At 38.3% G+C, this 16,783-nt stretch overlaps 1 protein-coding gene across 2 annotated transcripts in view; it reads left to right on the forward strand.

Annotated features, from left to right (window-relative positions):
- Positions 1–12,306, forward strand: part of Fbxo8 (F-box protein 8) — a 39,340-nt gene extending 27,034 nt beyond the window's left edge. The window contains exons 2-4 of one of the 2 annotated variants that reach the window (XM_051170044.1): positions 7,496–7,614; positions 9,671–9,867; positions 11,149–12,306. In XM_051170044.1, the coding sequence (XP_051026001.1) occupies positions 7,511–7,614; positions 9,671–9,867; positions 11,149–11,336 (489 nt within the window). In that variant the 5' untranslated portion in view covers positions 7,496–7,510 and the 3' untranslated portion in view covers positions 11,337–12,306. The remainder of the gene's footprint in view (positions 1–7,495; positions 7,615–9,670; positions 9,868–11,148) is intronic. The other variant, XM_051170043.1, reaches the window with a different exon arrangement.
- The last annotated feature ends 4,477 nt before the right edge of the window (positions 12,307–16,783 follow it).

Genomic DNA, 16,783 nt, shown 5'->3' on the forward strand with positions numbered 1-16,783 from the left:
ATATTCTCCACTGTTTACTGACATTTTCAGGTGAATGTGCTATACACAGTTTCCCTACCTTGTGATCATTCCCTATATAGTAGATTTTAATCTTACTCAATCTTTGGAGAGACCTCTTGAAGACCACTACTTTCTTTTTTCAAGTTTGATGCTGTGTTTTCCCATTATTCTAGAGCTATCTGAAAGGAAACTTGCTGTGTTTCTGTTAATTAGTGCGATGTTGCCATTTTTAAAAAGCTACTTTAAGACTTATTGCTTACTTAACATGCTCAGAAAGTTCAAATTAATTGTTTATTTTCACATCATCAGGTGGCAGCACCGTGATCAGAGCCATGGTTTGCTGCCGCTTCTGAAAACTGGGCTCTTGTAACTCCACTGAGTGACTGCTTCTTTTGCCATTCGAGGCTTTGTTTTGTTTTTTAATTTGTTTTTTTTTTTTTTCTTTTAGTTTTGTTTGGTGGTGGTGGTGGTTGTGGTGGTGGTGGTGGTGGTGGTGGTGGTGTGTGTGTGTGTGTGTGTGTGTGTGTGTGTTTACATTTTCTTTTAAATTAGGACTTACATTATAGGCTTAGCTAGCCTAGAACTTACTGCATATCTTGGGCTAACCTCAACTCTCCTGCCTCATCCTTCTTGGTACTGGGATTATAGGCTAGACAGTCACACCAGGTTGGCACTGACCTGTATACATCCTTTTCTGTTTAAATCTCAGTCTCTTAGATTCGGAGACATGCTTCTGTCATCCTCCTTACATGTAATATTTCTTGTTCAAAATCTTTAATCTTTATCCACTCATTATGTTTTCAACTCCTGCTGAGGACAACCTTGCATATAGGTTTAATTTTAATATAATATTTTTGTAATTCTTTGAGAATTGTATATATGCCTACCATGCATTTTTATCATATGTATCCCATAATCCTCCACTAAGTTCCCCACATCACCTCTACTCTTTCCTAACATTGTGTCCTCTTTTTATTTTTACTTATTTATTTTGTTTATGTGTATTGGTGTTTTGTGCACCAAATGTGCCCAGAGCCCCGAGCAGTCAGAAGAGGGCGCCAAATCCCATTTCCAAAGTTAAGTCTTGTAATCCAACCCTAGCCCTCTGGAAGAGCAGCAAGTCTTCTAAAAGCTAAGCCATCTCTCTAGCCCTATCTTTTTATTTTATATTTTTATTTAATTAAAATTTCATGATTACCCCTGTTTCTATCCGATGTCTCCCACTTTCTCTCAAATTCTGGACTTTTTTTCCTTAAATTATTATTGTTGCACATAAATATGTATTGCCTCATTTTTCCACTCTATCTTTTTTATTAATTTATTCAGTTTATAACTAAATTGTTCTCTCATCACTTGTATCCTTCCATTCCTCCTACCCTCCCATCCTCACCCCATTACCCTCCCTTAGGTCCATGACGCAGGCTAACAAGTCTTATCTTGGTAGTCTGCCTATTCTTTCTTTGAGTGCCACCAGGGCTCCCCACCAAGGGGAAGTTGTCAAATATGGGGCACCAGAGCTCATGTCAAAGTTAGTCCGTGCTCTCCACATAACTGTGGAGGATGTTCTGTCCATTGGCTAGATCAAAGTAGGGGTTCGGTCTTTACTACTTGTGTTGTCCTTGGTTAGTGCAGTAGTTTGAGCAGACACCCCTTGGCCCTGATCCACCCATTACGATCTTCTTCTTGTAGGTTTCTAAGATCCTGTGGATCCTTCTATTTCGCCATCTCCTATATTTCTCTTACATAAAGTCCCAGTAAGATGTCCCAATCTCCTGGTAAGTGAAGACATTCATGGGACATGTCTTTTGGGCTAGTGTCCATTATAAGTGAGTATATACCGTGTGAGCCTTTCTGTGTCTGGGTTAACTCAGTATGATTGTTTCTAATTTCCTCCATTTGTCCACAAATTTCTGGATTTTCTTGTTTTCTATAGCTGAGTGGTATTCCTTAGTGTAAATGTACTACAATTTCTTTATCTGTTCTTCAACTGAGGGACATTTAGGCTGTTTCCAGATTCTGGCTATTATGAATAAGGCTGCTATGAACATGGTTGAGCATATGTCCCTGATGTGTGGTGGAGCATGGGACCTCATGAGGCTGAGAAGCTTCTGTAAGGCAGGAGACACTGTCAACAGACCAAAGTGACAGCCTACAGACTGGGAAAAGATCTTCACCAACCCTATATCTGACAAAATTCTAATTTCCAAAATATATAAAGAACTCCAGAAATTAAACACCACCAAACCAAATAACCCAATTAAGAAATGGGGCTCAGACCTAAACAGAGAATTCTCAACAGAGGAATATCGAATGGCTGAGAAACACTTAAAGAAATGCTTACCGTCTTTAGTCATCAGAGAAATGGAAATCAAACGACTCTAAGATTCCATCTTACACCCATCAGAATGGCAAAGATCAAAAATTCAAGTGACACCACATGCTGGCAAGGATGTGGGGAGAGAGGAACACTCCTTCATTGCTGGTGGGAATGCAAACTAGTACAGCCACTTTGGAAATCTATCTGGCGCTTTTTCAGAAAAATGGGAATAGGACTTCCTCAAGACCCAGCTATCCCACTCCTTGGAATATACTCTTTTTTGCCTTTAAATCTTTCTAGTTAATCCATCATTACTTCAATTTACACCCCTAAGTGTGTGTGTGTGTGTGTGTGTGTGTGTGTCCTTCTCCTACCCTTTTTCCTCTCTTACTTTGAAATCAAACCCAGGGTCCTGCATAGGCCTTAACACCGTCATCTGTTTGTTTTGAGGCAGGATCTCAAATACCCAGTGTTGCCCTCAAACTCCTTGAACTCAACAATCCTTCTGTTTCCATTTCCTGAATTCCAAGATTACAAACTTGTATTGCCATTCCTAGTTTTGTTGTTGTTTTTAATGTGGTGTTGGGTGTGCCCTAGACAAGCACTTTTGAGACCAACTGAGCCACATCTCCAGCCCATTTCATCTCTTGTTTTCTTATCTCATATTTTTGTAGTAATTGCCCTCTTCATCAAGCCATAAAAATGATTATCTTTCACATTTCATTGCCCTGTGGACTGATTGATGTCCAGCATATTTATCAAGTATGTTCACTCTTAACTTCATTTATGTGGCATAAAGAGTCTTTAATTATGTTTTAGAGTCTATTACTTCCCACTTCTACTGTTTTTTCATATGCCCAAACCTGGGTATCTGCCACAGCCAACAATTTATAGTTCATTATTTCTCTTTATGGTATAGCGGTCTCTACAGGTTACAGATTCCCCAAAACTTCTTGTGTATACATAATTCTGAAACTATCTATGTATACTTTGGCTTTTCTATGCACATATAACTGTGATAAAATTTAACTCGTCAGTGAGGAATAGTAAAATACAGCGATATTAATAGAAAGCTTATGTTTTCTTCAAGGTTGCCAAATAGAAACAGCCAAAACACTAAGAATGTAGCATTTATATAATTCCTGATTGTTTCATTGCTATTCTTGATGTAGGTAGTTTATTGTATATATTTGCAATAATATAAATGTATAGTAAAAAATAAAAAATATTAAAAAACAAAACTTAGAACAATATATACTGTAATAAAAAGCATGTGAATGTGTTCTCTCTCTGACTTACAATGCTTCCACCTTTTCTTTTAAAGGAGTCACTTTGTGGGTTCCCTTTGCTAGCATTAATTACTTTCTTGTGCTTCAAGGGCATTTTTAAGTAAAATACAGGTGGGTTGAACACAAGTCCTGTGACACCAGGACAATAGCATGGAATGCGTATCATGTACAATAGGGACACGTATCAGATGAGCTGGGGCTGGGAAAGTTATGACCTCACACTATTCAAAATGATGATTAAACAAGTATTTCTGGCCAAGGTTGACTAAATCACAGGCCAGAAAGCAGAGCCACAGTGAGAAAGAATTGTTCAGTTGTCAAATTCACACTGTAGAGTGCTGCTTCACTTTGCTACATAGTCTTCAGAGGTTTCACTTATGTGGCAAGAGCCTTCACATCTTGCCATAAAAATCAGCACTGCTCTAAATCCAGGTCTAGTCTTGCTCTCAAGTTCAGGATGTTTCTTTCTTTCCCAAAAGCAGCACGCCTTTGTTTCCTTGTTACTTTTGCACTCATGACACAATATAAGCTAAAATGATTTTCTATACTGTGTGCCTCATTCAAAGCTATTGAGACCTTTCATTCTTTCAAATTGTATTCCAGTGTCCTACCACCTAGTAACAATTTCCAGTATTGGGCTGTTAAAATGCTTGTTTTACATGTTCATTTAAGCTTTATTCAACCATCTTGTATTACTAATTTGTCTTATGCATATATTCTAGTTATTAATGTGTCTGTCTCACCATCAAAAATAATATTTAAATTTTCTCTGGGTAAAATACTTGTCTTACAACTCTCAGTGTCTGTTGCTGAATACTGTACCTATGTAAAGCTTTAAGATATGCACATATAGAGATTCATAAATATGCACATGTGTTTTATAAAGTAGACTCTGGGTTTTCATTATTGTATCTAACTGTGAAGTTTAAATGGATATTTTCTTAAGGATCTCTAATAGTTTGGGGTTCATTAGATGACTCAGGGAATCAAGGTGCCTGAGGCTATTAGTGGCCTTCCATGGCCTCCTGTAGGCATAAATCCTTGTGGGAATTTTTTTAAACCAAATATTAACAAATAGATTTTTAAACTGGGTGGTTGTGGCACATAGCTTTAATCTCAAGGTTTGGGATGCAAAGGCAGGCAGCTCTCTGAGTTCAAGGCTAGCCTGATCTACAAAGTGAGTTCCAGGACTGCCAGAGCTACACAGAGAAACACTATCTTGAAAAACCAAACAAACAAATAAAAACGTTTTTAGTATGAACATTATGAGTTTGTCTTTTTCTGAAGAAATATTGGGCATAATGTGTTTTCCTATACAAATTACTTTTATCCCCATAGTAGCTCTTCTTTAGGAATACTTTTAAGGAACATGGACTCTACGCAGTCTTTTCAGCTGCTGAGCTTATCTTTATGCGTTGGAGCCCTCTCACTACAGACCATCACTTCTGTAGTCTATTGCAATGACCTAACAAACACGTTTCACAGGGCTCCACAAGTGACAACCAGCAATTACACCCTGATCACAACTTAAGTAATTCTAAAAGTTGAACAGAACAGAATTTGAGTTAGGAATTAAATTTTAAATAAGCAACAGAATTAAATAGTAGTAGATTTGAAACTTAAGTTTATTTTGCAAAAGCAAAAAAAAAAAAAAGAATCAAGCAGATGACAGAGTTTGAGCAACCGAGCTCTAGTTACAAGCCTGTGTTTTCTTATGTGTGCTAATTTGAACTGATACTCTGCTTGCTAGCTGTCCTCCTATGCTTACCAAGGCTACCCTGCCTGCCCCGGAGAAATCTCAGCCTCGAAACTGGCACATGCTTCTTTTCCTCATAAAAGCAATAAAGTTGGCTTATATCAGGTCCTTTTCCAAGTTTCAGGATTGTATTTAAAGTTGCTGTGTATGGTCCCTTCTTTGCATTGAATTATTTTAGAGAACTTAAGTTAGACTATATATGTAAGTTTTTAAAATATATATTTCATAAAAAAGAAATGACCAACAATGTATTATTGTTAACTATATCTTACGATATTTAGTGAGCCAAATATTAAGGTTACTGTGTAACTAAGTAACATCAATTGATGTTGAAATGGCACTATCATGTATCTAGAGAATATGAATAATTTTTGTGTAATTTTGCCAGGGAGACCAGGATTAATTTTACATCTTTTAAATGGTAATTTGGATATGAATAAAGTATTGTAATGCATAATAAACCTTCCCCTGTCTTTTAATCACTTCAGTTAAAACTAAACACTGGAGGTAATTCTAAGAGCTGTAATAATTTTTACATTGAGCCATTTGGAAAACAAGCATTTTCACAATTTTCTCAGTAGATCAAGTAAACATACAGTCAACTCTCAATCATTCAGACTAATGGAGAAAAGGATGGAACAGGCATTAGAAGTTGTCTAGTCCCTGCCTCCTCATGCATTGCCAAGAGAGGCTTGCTCCAAAAGCATGCTTTCTCTCCTGATGCTAGCACCTCATGTAGCCTTTGTTTCTAAAGAGGCAGAGAAAGACCGCTTGGACTGATAGGAAAGCTTCATGCTATCACAGTCTGCTCTTTGTGTGTACTTTAAAGTTGCTGCCTTAGCATTGCTTTTATAGTATTATATCGCACATGAAAAGTTGATAATGTTGCTGTTAAGATTCTGTTGGCTCATAAAATGAGCCTTATATAAAGAGTCTTATCTCCAAATTGCAACTTGCAGATAATTATAACCTTTCAAAAGCATTACCTCATGGTTCCAAATTGCTTTTTAAAATTTTTAATATAAAATTTTAATGAGAAACTTCTTATCTTTGGGAGTTGCATAAAAATTCTTTCACGTTTTAAGATTCCAGTGTGTGCAATATCTCTGAGTACAAAATGTGTTTGTAAAGTGAAGAAAAGCTGGAGGAATTTATGTGTGAAAACAGTATGCTGCATGTACATTGCATGTCATCTTCTCTGCCAATTAGCTGCACACACACTGTTAGTACCCAGGCACACACATTCATGAGAATGCATGTATCTGGAGAACTACACGTTGAAATAAACACACCTGCCTTTTATTTCAATAGCTGCACATTCAAATGCACCTGACATTTATTTGAATGTGACCTTCATTATATGTGAGAGAACATTGCTTTCTGCGTTTGGATTTTTTTGTTGTTGTTGGTTTAAGTCAAAAGTAGTTACAGATGTTAAGGTGATGCTTCTCTGACCAACTCTGCATGCAGAGAAAAGGAAATTCAAAGATAAAACCTATTTTGGTCTTATATGCTTTGTGTCAATGGTATTTTAACTAGATGATTACAGAATGTAGTGATGCTTAAAGCCAACGTAGTGAAAGCATGAGTGAACCTGGAGTTTGACCTACTTTCCTGTAATTTAAATAATGTAATTATCTTTGTTTTTAGAACGAAGTTGTTAGTGCTTCATTTGGAGAGTCAAACTGTTGCCCCCTGGGGGGGGGGAAAGGCTACTTTCTTAAACTGTGTACCACAGTATATATCTGAGCTTTAAAAAAAAAAAAATGTCATTTCTCTTAGGAAAGGGAAGGATTTGTGGCAAAGCTCATTTTATAGTCTGTATCATGGCTTGTCTACATCCCATACTAAAGTAGTCTATATTTCTGTATACTTAGTTTTTCCTATCATGAGCCAAAAAATAGGATGTCTTCATGAATCTTAACTTTGAATTTCCTACTTTTCATTGCATGTAAATTATCAACTACATATCCTAGTTTTAGGTCAGGCTTCAGCTTGTATTTTGCATGTTAAAGCTGTAACACTGTAGTAATGCTGGAAAGAACCCGCAGCTATGGTTCTGTAATTGCCTAATTACTAAAATTTATATATCAAGGCTCAGTTTGCTTATGTAGATTTGTCTTTCTGTCTTAGGGAGTGAGCTACTTTATGTCCAAGGGTATCCTAGATGATTCACCAAAGGAAATAGCAAAATTTATCTTCTGTACAAGAACACTAAATTGGAAAAAACTGAGAATCTATCTTGATGAAAGGTAAAGCAAAAATTAAATTTTTATCAGAAATAAGTGAAGTAATGTGTTTGTTAATTTTTACTTTAAAAGCTGTAGTACTTAGAATAATCTAGTTGCAAAATTGAGTAAGCCATTAAAAGGGTTGTTATCTTACACTTGATTTGACTTTTTGTTTAACATGCTGCTAAAAAGTTGCCATTGTAAAAGTTTTCTAAAAATTGGCCATTTGTGGCCTGTCATGGCTGTAATGACACTACTCAGAAGCTGAGACAGAAGGATCTCAAATCTGTGTCCTGCCAGAATGATAGAATGAGACATTGTCTCAAAAGCTCAAATGGATACAAAATGATAGCCCATTATCCCTAAACTAAAGCTAAACTAAACGCAAAGACCTTTATAGAAGTTGCAGCCCTGACTTTTTCTTAATAGTTCACCATGAGCCAAGTATTTAAATAACCAAAATTCTAAATCCTGAAACTGTCCATTTAAAGATCTATTGTACAAATTGTGAACTTCAAAACCTAAGGACTATAAGGCTGTACATATATTTATGTAATGTTGCACAGAGCAATTATGTGAATGTCTGAAAATTCTGAAAAGGTGAAGCTGGAGAGATGGCTCACAGCTACCAATATTTTTTTGCTCTTGCAGAAGAACCAGGTATGGTTCTGACCATCCACATGGTGGCTCACAACAGCCGTTCCAAATCATATGCACATGCTGTAGAGAGGCGTGCAGATAAAACACCCTAAAAGGGTGACACATAGCATGCAACCATGCAGGTATAGATGATGACTCATGTGCCGTTCTCATCTGATAGTTATTCATGTGTGCCCTTATATTCTAGTTCATTGCAGACATAAAAATATTGAGAGGAGCATCTGCTCCAGCATAGTAGTCATTGTAAAAAGTCTCCTATGAAAGGTGTTGCCTTTAACTACTTTGTCTTTAAAGGCTAGTGCCCTAGAGATTGGTGCTTCTTCTGTATCTTTCTGTAAACACTTAGCTTCGCGACCTTATGATCTCTGTTGCATTTGCTTATAATTCTGCCATTTGTGTTGTGTAAGCAGACACAGGCCAACTATAAACAAAGTAGTATGGCTCTGTTCCATTAAATCTATTTACAAATACAAGCAGTAGGCCAGAGTTTGCCCACTGGCTGTGTTTGCCTAGCCCTGCTTAAGCAATTGGTCAAAATGAAGGCTGTGATCGTATACTCAAGTTTTGAGCTCAGTAACAGTTAAAGAATGTTACAGAGTCATTGTATATTAAATGCTAGGTTTAATAGGTTTAAATAGATAACATATATACATATGCTTATATGTTATACAATATTTACATAATTATAAACACTTAAATATATATACAAAGAATTATTATACCCATAATGTTAGGATGGTGAACAGCCACTAAAAAGAGTGATGTGTATCTGTTTGTAAAGACAAAACTGCTTACAATAAACTGTATCAGGAAGGAAGAGCAGACTGTTAAGCAGTGTGTAGTCCATGTGGGTGTTTTGTGAAGTCTGCACAAATAGCTCTTGCCTCTGAACATGTGTCTTGATGCGATAGAGAAAATTCCTTACAATTTAAAAGGCAGCAATGCTGGGGCTGTTTGGACTTAGATCAGAGGACACTTGGAAAGAAGCAGCCTTTGTTCCTTTGTGGAAAGGTTGTTGTGTAGCCCAGACTAGCCTTGAACTTATGATCCTCCTGCCGTAGCTTCAAGAGTGCCACCACACCAGCTGAGCAGCGCTTTAATCTTCATATCTTATTTTCCAGTAGAATTCTTTATTTTACTTTATCATATTTTATTTTAGCCGAGCAGCACTTTAATCTTCATATCTTATTTTCCAGTAGAATTCTTTATTTTCCTTTATCGTGTTTTATTTTAGCCTATTTGAGAAGTTCAGAATAGCTTAACTTTTTAAATAATCATACTTAATGTTTTTAAAGAGTAAGGATAATGTTAACTAATCAAGTAATCAATAATGAAGGACTTTTATACAAAAATTGCATATTATGGATTTTTTTTTTTTTAGTTCACTACAGTTGTATCTCTTGTTTTCTTTCTGTAGGAGAGATGTCCTGGATGACCTTGTAACCTTGCATAATTTTAGGAATCAGTTCTTGCCAAATGCACTGAGGGAATTTTTTCGTCATATTCACGCTCCTGAAGAACGTGGGGAGTACCTTGAAACTCTTATAACGAAGTTCTCACATAGGTTCTGTGCTTGCAATCCTGACCTAATGCGAGAGCTTGGCCTTAGTCCTGGTAAGAGTAGGTGTGTGTGCTGCGGGGGAGGCGGTGGGGGGGGGGCGGAGTGGTTACACTACTTTCCCCGCTGCTACCACTTTGCAGGGAAAATAATCATAGTACGAGGAATTTTTTTTTTTTTTTTTTTTTAGTATGGGGAAAAATACTTCCACACATAGTAAATATTTGTTTAATTGTTGTAACAATGACTGTACGGATGGAACACTCAGAAGGACATGTACTTCCTTACCCTTTGCACATAGGAAATGCAATAACTTTATGAAGAAACTTAAAGTACCTACATGAATTCTTTAAAGTTATTCTTGTTTGTTATTTTTACCAGCTAATGTAAAAGTTATTTTGAAGCTTTTAATAAGCTGTACATAAATGACAATATTTCTCCACTATAATTGATTTTAATATAATTAGTTTTCACCGTGTGTGCACATATGTATGGTTGTTATCAAGTCTCATGTGTGCACATTCATTTTATAAATTTACTGGTATCTTTATGTTTTAAAATGTTCTTATTAGGCAAAGATTCAAAACATTTACATGTCATGTGAAATTTGCTGAACATGTTTCATAAGATACAATGTTTAACCTAGCTCTCTTAAGACTGCAGGGTTCTAACATGTAAACATTGTAGTATTGCAAATGTTGTGACAGTTGCTACTGCTAGAATATTGAGCATCAAGTGTTGCCCTGTGAGTCTATGAAAAATTGCCTTGTTCCACATGTTCAGGCAGAGCAATGTTTCCCTAAAGATTTATTTTTGAAGTTAATGTGCAGATTCCACCCCCTTTTCAAGTACATCTCTCAAACCGGAATAGGAATTTAACAATCTTAAAAATTCTTTACATTCTATTTTTAGTGCCAAGGTACTACATTTCATGTCATTAAAAGTGCTTTCAAATTAAATTAGGTTTTTGTAAAAAGCATTCTTTGTAAATAAGCTGGTGGTGGAATTTATTTAATCATAGTTCGATATAATGTCCTGTTTGAAAATGAAAATAAAGCAAGTTCTGAAATATTAAGTCGGGAATATGTTTTCACTATAAAGTCCTAAAGCATCCTGAAGCTCCTTTGAACTGGAGAGAGAGCCTATAGCTTTGATAATCAGACTGGATGATGTTTACTCAGTTTGCACAGTTTTAGGTAGTTTTCCAGGGCAGAGCTTTAAAGACTAACCTGGGAGAAAAACACCGGGTGATCTTTTGTGACTTCAAACGTGTGTCTCCTGAGCACCTGTGGATGGTTGGGGCTAGCTCGTAACAGACGTGTCTCCTTCCCTTCCAGATGCTGTGTATGTGCTCTGCTACTCTCTGATTCTACTTTCCATTGACCTCACTAGTCCTCACGTGAAGAATAAAATGTCAAAAAGAGAGTTTATTCGAAATACCCGCCGTGCTGCTCAGAACATCAGTGAGGATTTTGTAGGACACCTTTATGACAACATCTACCTGATCGGCCATGTGGCTGCGTAAAAGCACAACTGTTAGAGCGTCAGCTCTCCGCTGCACACTGAGGCTGCCCGGGGACACGCTTGCTGCCAGTGGGGTAGCGTCCCCGCTGGTCACTCCGGGCCAGCCTCTGTGCACAGTCGAGCTTGAGTGCACCCCCTCTTTTGACTTCACTATTTTCTAGTTTAGAAATCTCAGAACTAACTAATTTTGCAGAACTTTTCTTAATTTTGCTCATCATGCTTGCACAAAACAGCCACTGTGTAACACAGCCGTTAGAGAATTGTTAACTGACATACACTATGTAAGATGGAGAGTTTGTGCATTAGATTTCTCTGGAAACTACCCATTTTCACCCTTTTAAAAATTACCATGTGATGTATGCATATTTAACTGAAGAGATTTATAATCATAATTATTTTATTGTAAAGATTTTAACTAAAGGTTTTCCTTTTCTCTTGAACTGAGTTTGGAAATTTATTTGACTCTGACCTAAGAATATTGTTGGTTTTGCCAAAGTCGGATCTGACCTGGAAACCAGTACCAGCGTCCCACTTCTTTGAACTTTGAAAAGAGGGTTGATTTGTTACTATATAAACATACTATGCAAAACTGGCCTTATTTGTATAACATATCATTTGATTCATTTTTAAAACTTCTGGGTTAATAAAGTTTCAATACATCCTTTAAATACTGAGAATATAAAAAATCTGTCAGAATTTAGAGGTCACACTTAGAAACGAATAAAATATCATTAGAACCTGGGGAAGTCTTTACTTCCTTGTTTTTGAAATACTCAGGTTTAACTATTTTCCCTAATCTTTATCTCTCTTCAAAGTTAATTAATAAAAGGAAAGCATACACTCCACTTTTTCAAATATTTGCCACAGTCTTTCCATCTGCTGTGTCCTATGCTAGATTACAGTAGGGAGGCCTAGACATGAGATCTGCATTCCAAGATGGTACATGCTTGTGTGATAAGAGGAACACATGAATTTTTCTTCTCTAGTTGGTTGTTATAGGTGAATGATGCATTGAACTCTCCCTCTGTGTCTACACTACCTCCATTTTTATAAATGTATTTCTGACCATCTGATATCACCTTCCCTCTCTACTTCTTCTCTTTTCTTAATTTAATTTTTATTTTAAGCCTTCATTTCTTTTTTGGGGCGGGGTTGGTTTTTCAAGAGAGGGTTTCTCTGTGTAGCCTTGGCTGTCCTTGACCAGGCTGGCCTCAACTCACAAGATCCTTCTGCCTCTGCCGCCTCTAGTGCTAGGACAAGTGCGTCCTACTTCAATATATATTGGTTTTTTGCAACAGGGTTTCTCTGTGTAGCCTTGGCTTTCCTAAACTCACTTGGTAGACCAGGCTGGCCTTGAACTCACAGCAATCCACCTGTCTCTACCTCCCGAGTGCTGGGATTAAAGGCATGTGCCACCATGCCTGGCTTTCAATATAATTTTATGTGGAAATATTCAAACATAAAAATGGAAACATTTCACAGAGACAGCCTGCACACTCCACCTACAGTTACGGTTTCACTCTGTTCATCATATATTTATCTATCCCCCTAGCAACAAAGAATATAGATTTTTGAAACTAATCTTGATATGTTTAAAATCATTAAGATGTGTTGAAGGATAGACACTTAGATTTATATATCATTGACTAGAGGTCTACATCTTTAGCTTCTTTTTACTTCAAGGTGAAAATTACATTTAAAGACGTGTATTCTGTAAATCTTTACAAATGCCAATCCTGTACAAATTAAATTGATATGTCAATTATATGAAATTTCTTAACTATAATTATTATACAGCTTCATGTGACATAGTCTCAACCCACAATTTTATAGTTGTTACATATTATAAAATCCAAAGTCTTTTATTATTAATTAGCAACTTTAAATGAGATAGGAAAAAAATACTCTATCCTGTCTACTGATAATATAATTTTGAATACTCTTAATTTTTTGTGAAGATCCAAACCCTTTTTATAATAATTTTCTTCTCAAAATGAAAACATCTTTTGTAGTTGTAATCAATTGGAAACTATCATAGTGTTATGTAATTTTCTTGTTGTTTTGTTTTTATTGAAATTAGATTCTTCTCTCATAGAATACATCCTGACCACTGTCTATCCACCCTCTACTACTCCCAGCTACCCTCCTGCCTCCTCTCTCCCCCAGAACCACTCCCCTTCCATTGTTTCCCTTTTGAAAAATAGCAGACCTCCAAGAGTCAACAGCCAAATAGAACAAAACAAGATACAATACCCAAGGCTAAACCCCTCATATTGAGGCTGGACAAGGCAACTGAATAAGAGGAAGCAAAAGAGACAAAGGGAGCTCATGCCCTACACTGCCTAGATGGCCAGGAACTGGAAACTGCATAGCCCACAGGCATATGGGAGAAGCAAACACTACTGTAAAAAAAGATGAGCGAAATGATTCCTAATGATACCCCTGATATACTCATAGCTCAGTGTCTTCCTTGTGCAGTAGTCATCAGAGGGCCTTCCTTTGGCAGCAGATGGGAGCAGGTGCTAAGATCCACTGCCAGGCATCTGCTCCCTCCCTCAGAAGAGGTGGGGAAGATTATTGGACCCAGAGGGGATAGAGGACACAACAGCAGGATCAACTAAGCAGGCCTCACAGAGACCGAAGTGGCAAGCACAGGACCTGCCTGAGTCTGCACCAGATCCTCTGTGTGTATGTTATGGCTGCTTGTTTGGTGGGTTTGTGGAGCTCATGGTTTTATTTGAAAATAGCTTTCTTTTGGAAAAAACAAATTACTGAATATGCAATTCTGCTTTAGCATCCTCCCCCTTCCTGCCTCCCAACCCAGGTTTTAGGGAAAGATTTATTTTCCGCTAATGGCTTTTTTTAGGGCTTACAGTTCAGCATTGCAGAGAAGCCATGACTACTGGGACCAGCTTCATCCGCAGTCGTGAGGACTTTCAGGAGGTGGGAGAATACAACATGTCCCGTCCTGGTCCCGTCCCTCCCTGCCCTCTCCCCCTTACATCTCTGCAAATCAGAAAACAAACCTTTGGGCAGGAGCAAGGCCAAGCCCTAAGAAAATCTGTTCATAAAGATTCATTTCTGTCAGCCAACTTCACTTCTTAAAGGTTTCACAGCTGCTCAAAAGAGGACCAGTGTTTGGGAACCAAGCATCCCGACACATGAGCCTGGTAGAAACAGTCCCCATTTGAACTAAAACGTTCCTTTTGACCGCCCCCCTCCAAAATAAAAAGTATTGCCATCTCAATGTAAAAATACTTCAAAAGCCCAAACAAGAGTTTCTTTTAGATTTAAAGCCACCTGTTTAATGATGAGCTGCTGTAAAATAAGATGTAAGTGACAAAATGTTACATATTTCAAATATGCAATGCCATACAGAATCCCATTCCAAAGAGGAATGTGGCCAAAGCAAGGAAAGATTGGAACAGAGCAAGATCAGAACCCTGCAGGTAAAACAGCAAATTGTATACCCTTGTCTGTGGTCTGGAGATCCTGATGGCATCAGACTCCAAAAGGCTTGTATAATTGTATTAGCCCCACCCTGCCACCTGCACTTTTCATGGCATTCTTCTTAGACCAGTTACACTCAGTCCCTTCAGCTTTCCCTGGAAGATTGCTTCTGACATTTCCAGTTGGCAGAGGTCTCTAAGTTACTGATAGATTTCAACTTCAGCTTCCTACTTGGTTCAGAAGCACCATGCAGGAAAACCATCCCCCTACACCTTGCCTAGCCACAACAGCTTTCTAGTTCCTTGGTGTAAACCTCAGTGTTTCCTTAACTCCTGCCAACATTAATGTTACTATGATCCCCAGCTGGGTGCCATGGTGTACACCTGTAATCCCAACAATCAGATAGGCAGAGGCAGGTGGATCTCTGTGAGTTCAAGGCCAGCCTGCTCTACAGAGTGAGTCCAGAATGGCCAAGGATGCACAGAGAAACCCTGTTTCAACAGCAGTGACAAAAAAGACCCCCCAGGTCAACTGCCAGGCCAAGCAAGATATACCGTGGATCACTTTGGCCACAGTTGATGGAGTTTCTGTGTGCCATCCTGGCTAAACCAGGAAATCACTTCTCCAGGCAACCCAGACCTAGCATGTGCCCTGGAGGTTCGCATGCTCCTAGGCACTGTCAAATGTGTTTCTGTTTATATACCCTGGGGCTTTGACTGGTGATGTGCTGTGTCCTCCTTTCATATCACCATTCAGATTGTCACAGTAATGCAGTGCATTCCACTGCCATCTGCCTCTCTGTCTCTATGTCTTTCTCTCCTCCTTCCCTCTCCCTGCTTTCCCCTCCCCAAGATTATCTAGATCATAGTATGTAACCCAGGCTGAACTCACAGAAATCCTCCGGCCTCAGGATTATAGACCATGAATTACCATGCAGTTTCTAAGGTTTCTCTTTGCCTAATTTCTTTACCCACTACTGCTACCTTTTCCTGGGCCACTTTGTCCCCAATTTGCAATGCATGCATTCTTCTTTTTCTTGCTCAAATGCACATTTCCCACATTTGTCTGCTGCCTTTCCCTGAGCATCTAGTTAAGAGCAGTGCTCTGTAACCATACAGTGCTCTGTAACCATACCACAGCCTAAATGTTATGCTAGCTTCAAATTCCCCAAATGTTGTGCTATCTTCAAATTCCTCTGCCTAAAAAAGTTAGCCCATCATTTTAAAATCTGTTCTCACTCATTTGTAAGGACAGAGCCAGAACCTGCCAGCTGCTGTTGCAGACTGCACCATGGATGGCTTGTATCCATGTCTGTTCCCCAAGTCCCCACAAGCCCAGATGTGCTGTGTGTACTCTTGTTGGCATTCAGGTCTTCCTCTCTTCCCTTAGAATGGCCCAGAAGCTCTAACTAGAGCACTTTAGGGCTTCTTTTTTTTTTTTTTTTTTTTTTTTTTTCTGTTTGTTTGTTTGTTTGTTTGTTTTGTTTTTGTTTTTGTTTTTTAGATTTTTTAAATTAATTTATTCATATTACATCTCGATTGTTAGCCCTTCCCCTGTTTCTTCCCATTCTTCCCTCCCTCCCATTTCTCCCCTTCTCCCCTCCCCTATGTCCGTGACCTAGGGAGACCTCCTCCCCCTATATATGCTCTCAGAATATCAAGTCTCTTCTTGGTAACTAGCTATCCTTCCTCTGAGTGCCACCAGGTCTCCCCATCTGGGGGACATGGTCAGAAAAGGGGCACCAGAGTTCGTGTGAGAGTCAGTTCTCACTCTCCACTCAACGGTGGAGAGTATCATGTTCGTCGGCTAGGTCTTGGTAGGGGTTCGAAGCTTACTGCCTGTATTCTCCTTGGCTGGTGCCTTAGTTTGAGGAGGACCCCAGGATCCAGATCTGCCTGTCATAAAGTTCTTCTTGTAGGTTTCCAGGACCCTGTGGGTCCTACAATTTCCTCTTAGTGTCCACTTCTCAAACGTTTTCACGACGTTTGGTTGTGGTTT

The sequence above is a fragment of the Acomys russatus genome, chromosome 27 (assembly GCF_903995435.1).
Source record: "Acomys russatus chromosome 27, mAcoRus1.1, whole genome shotgun sequence".
NCBI classification, from domain to species: domain Eukaryota; kingdom Metazoa; phylum Chordata; class Mammalia; order Rodentia; family Muridae; genus Acomys; species Acomys russatus.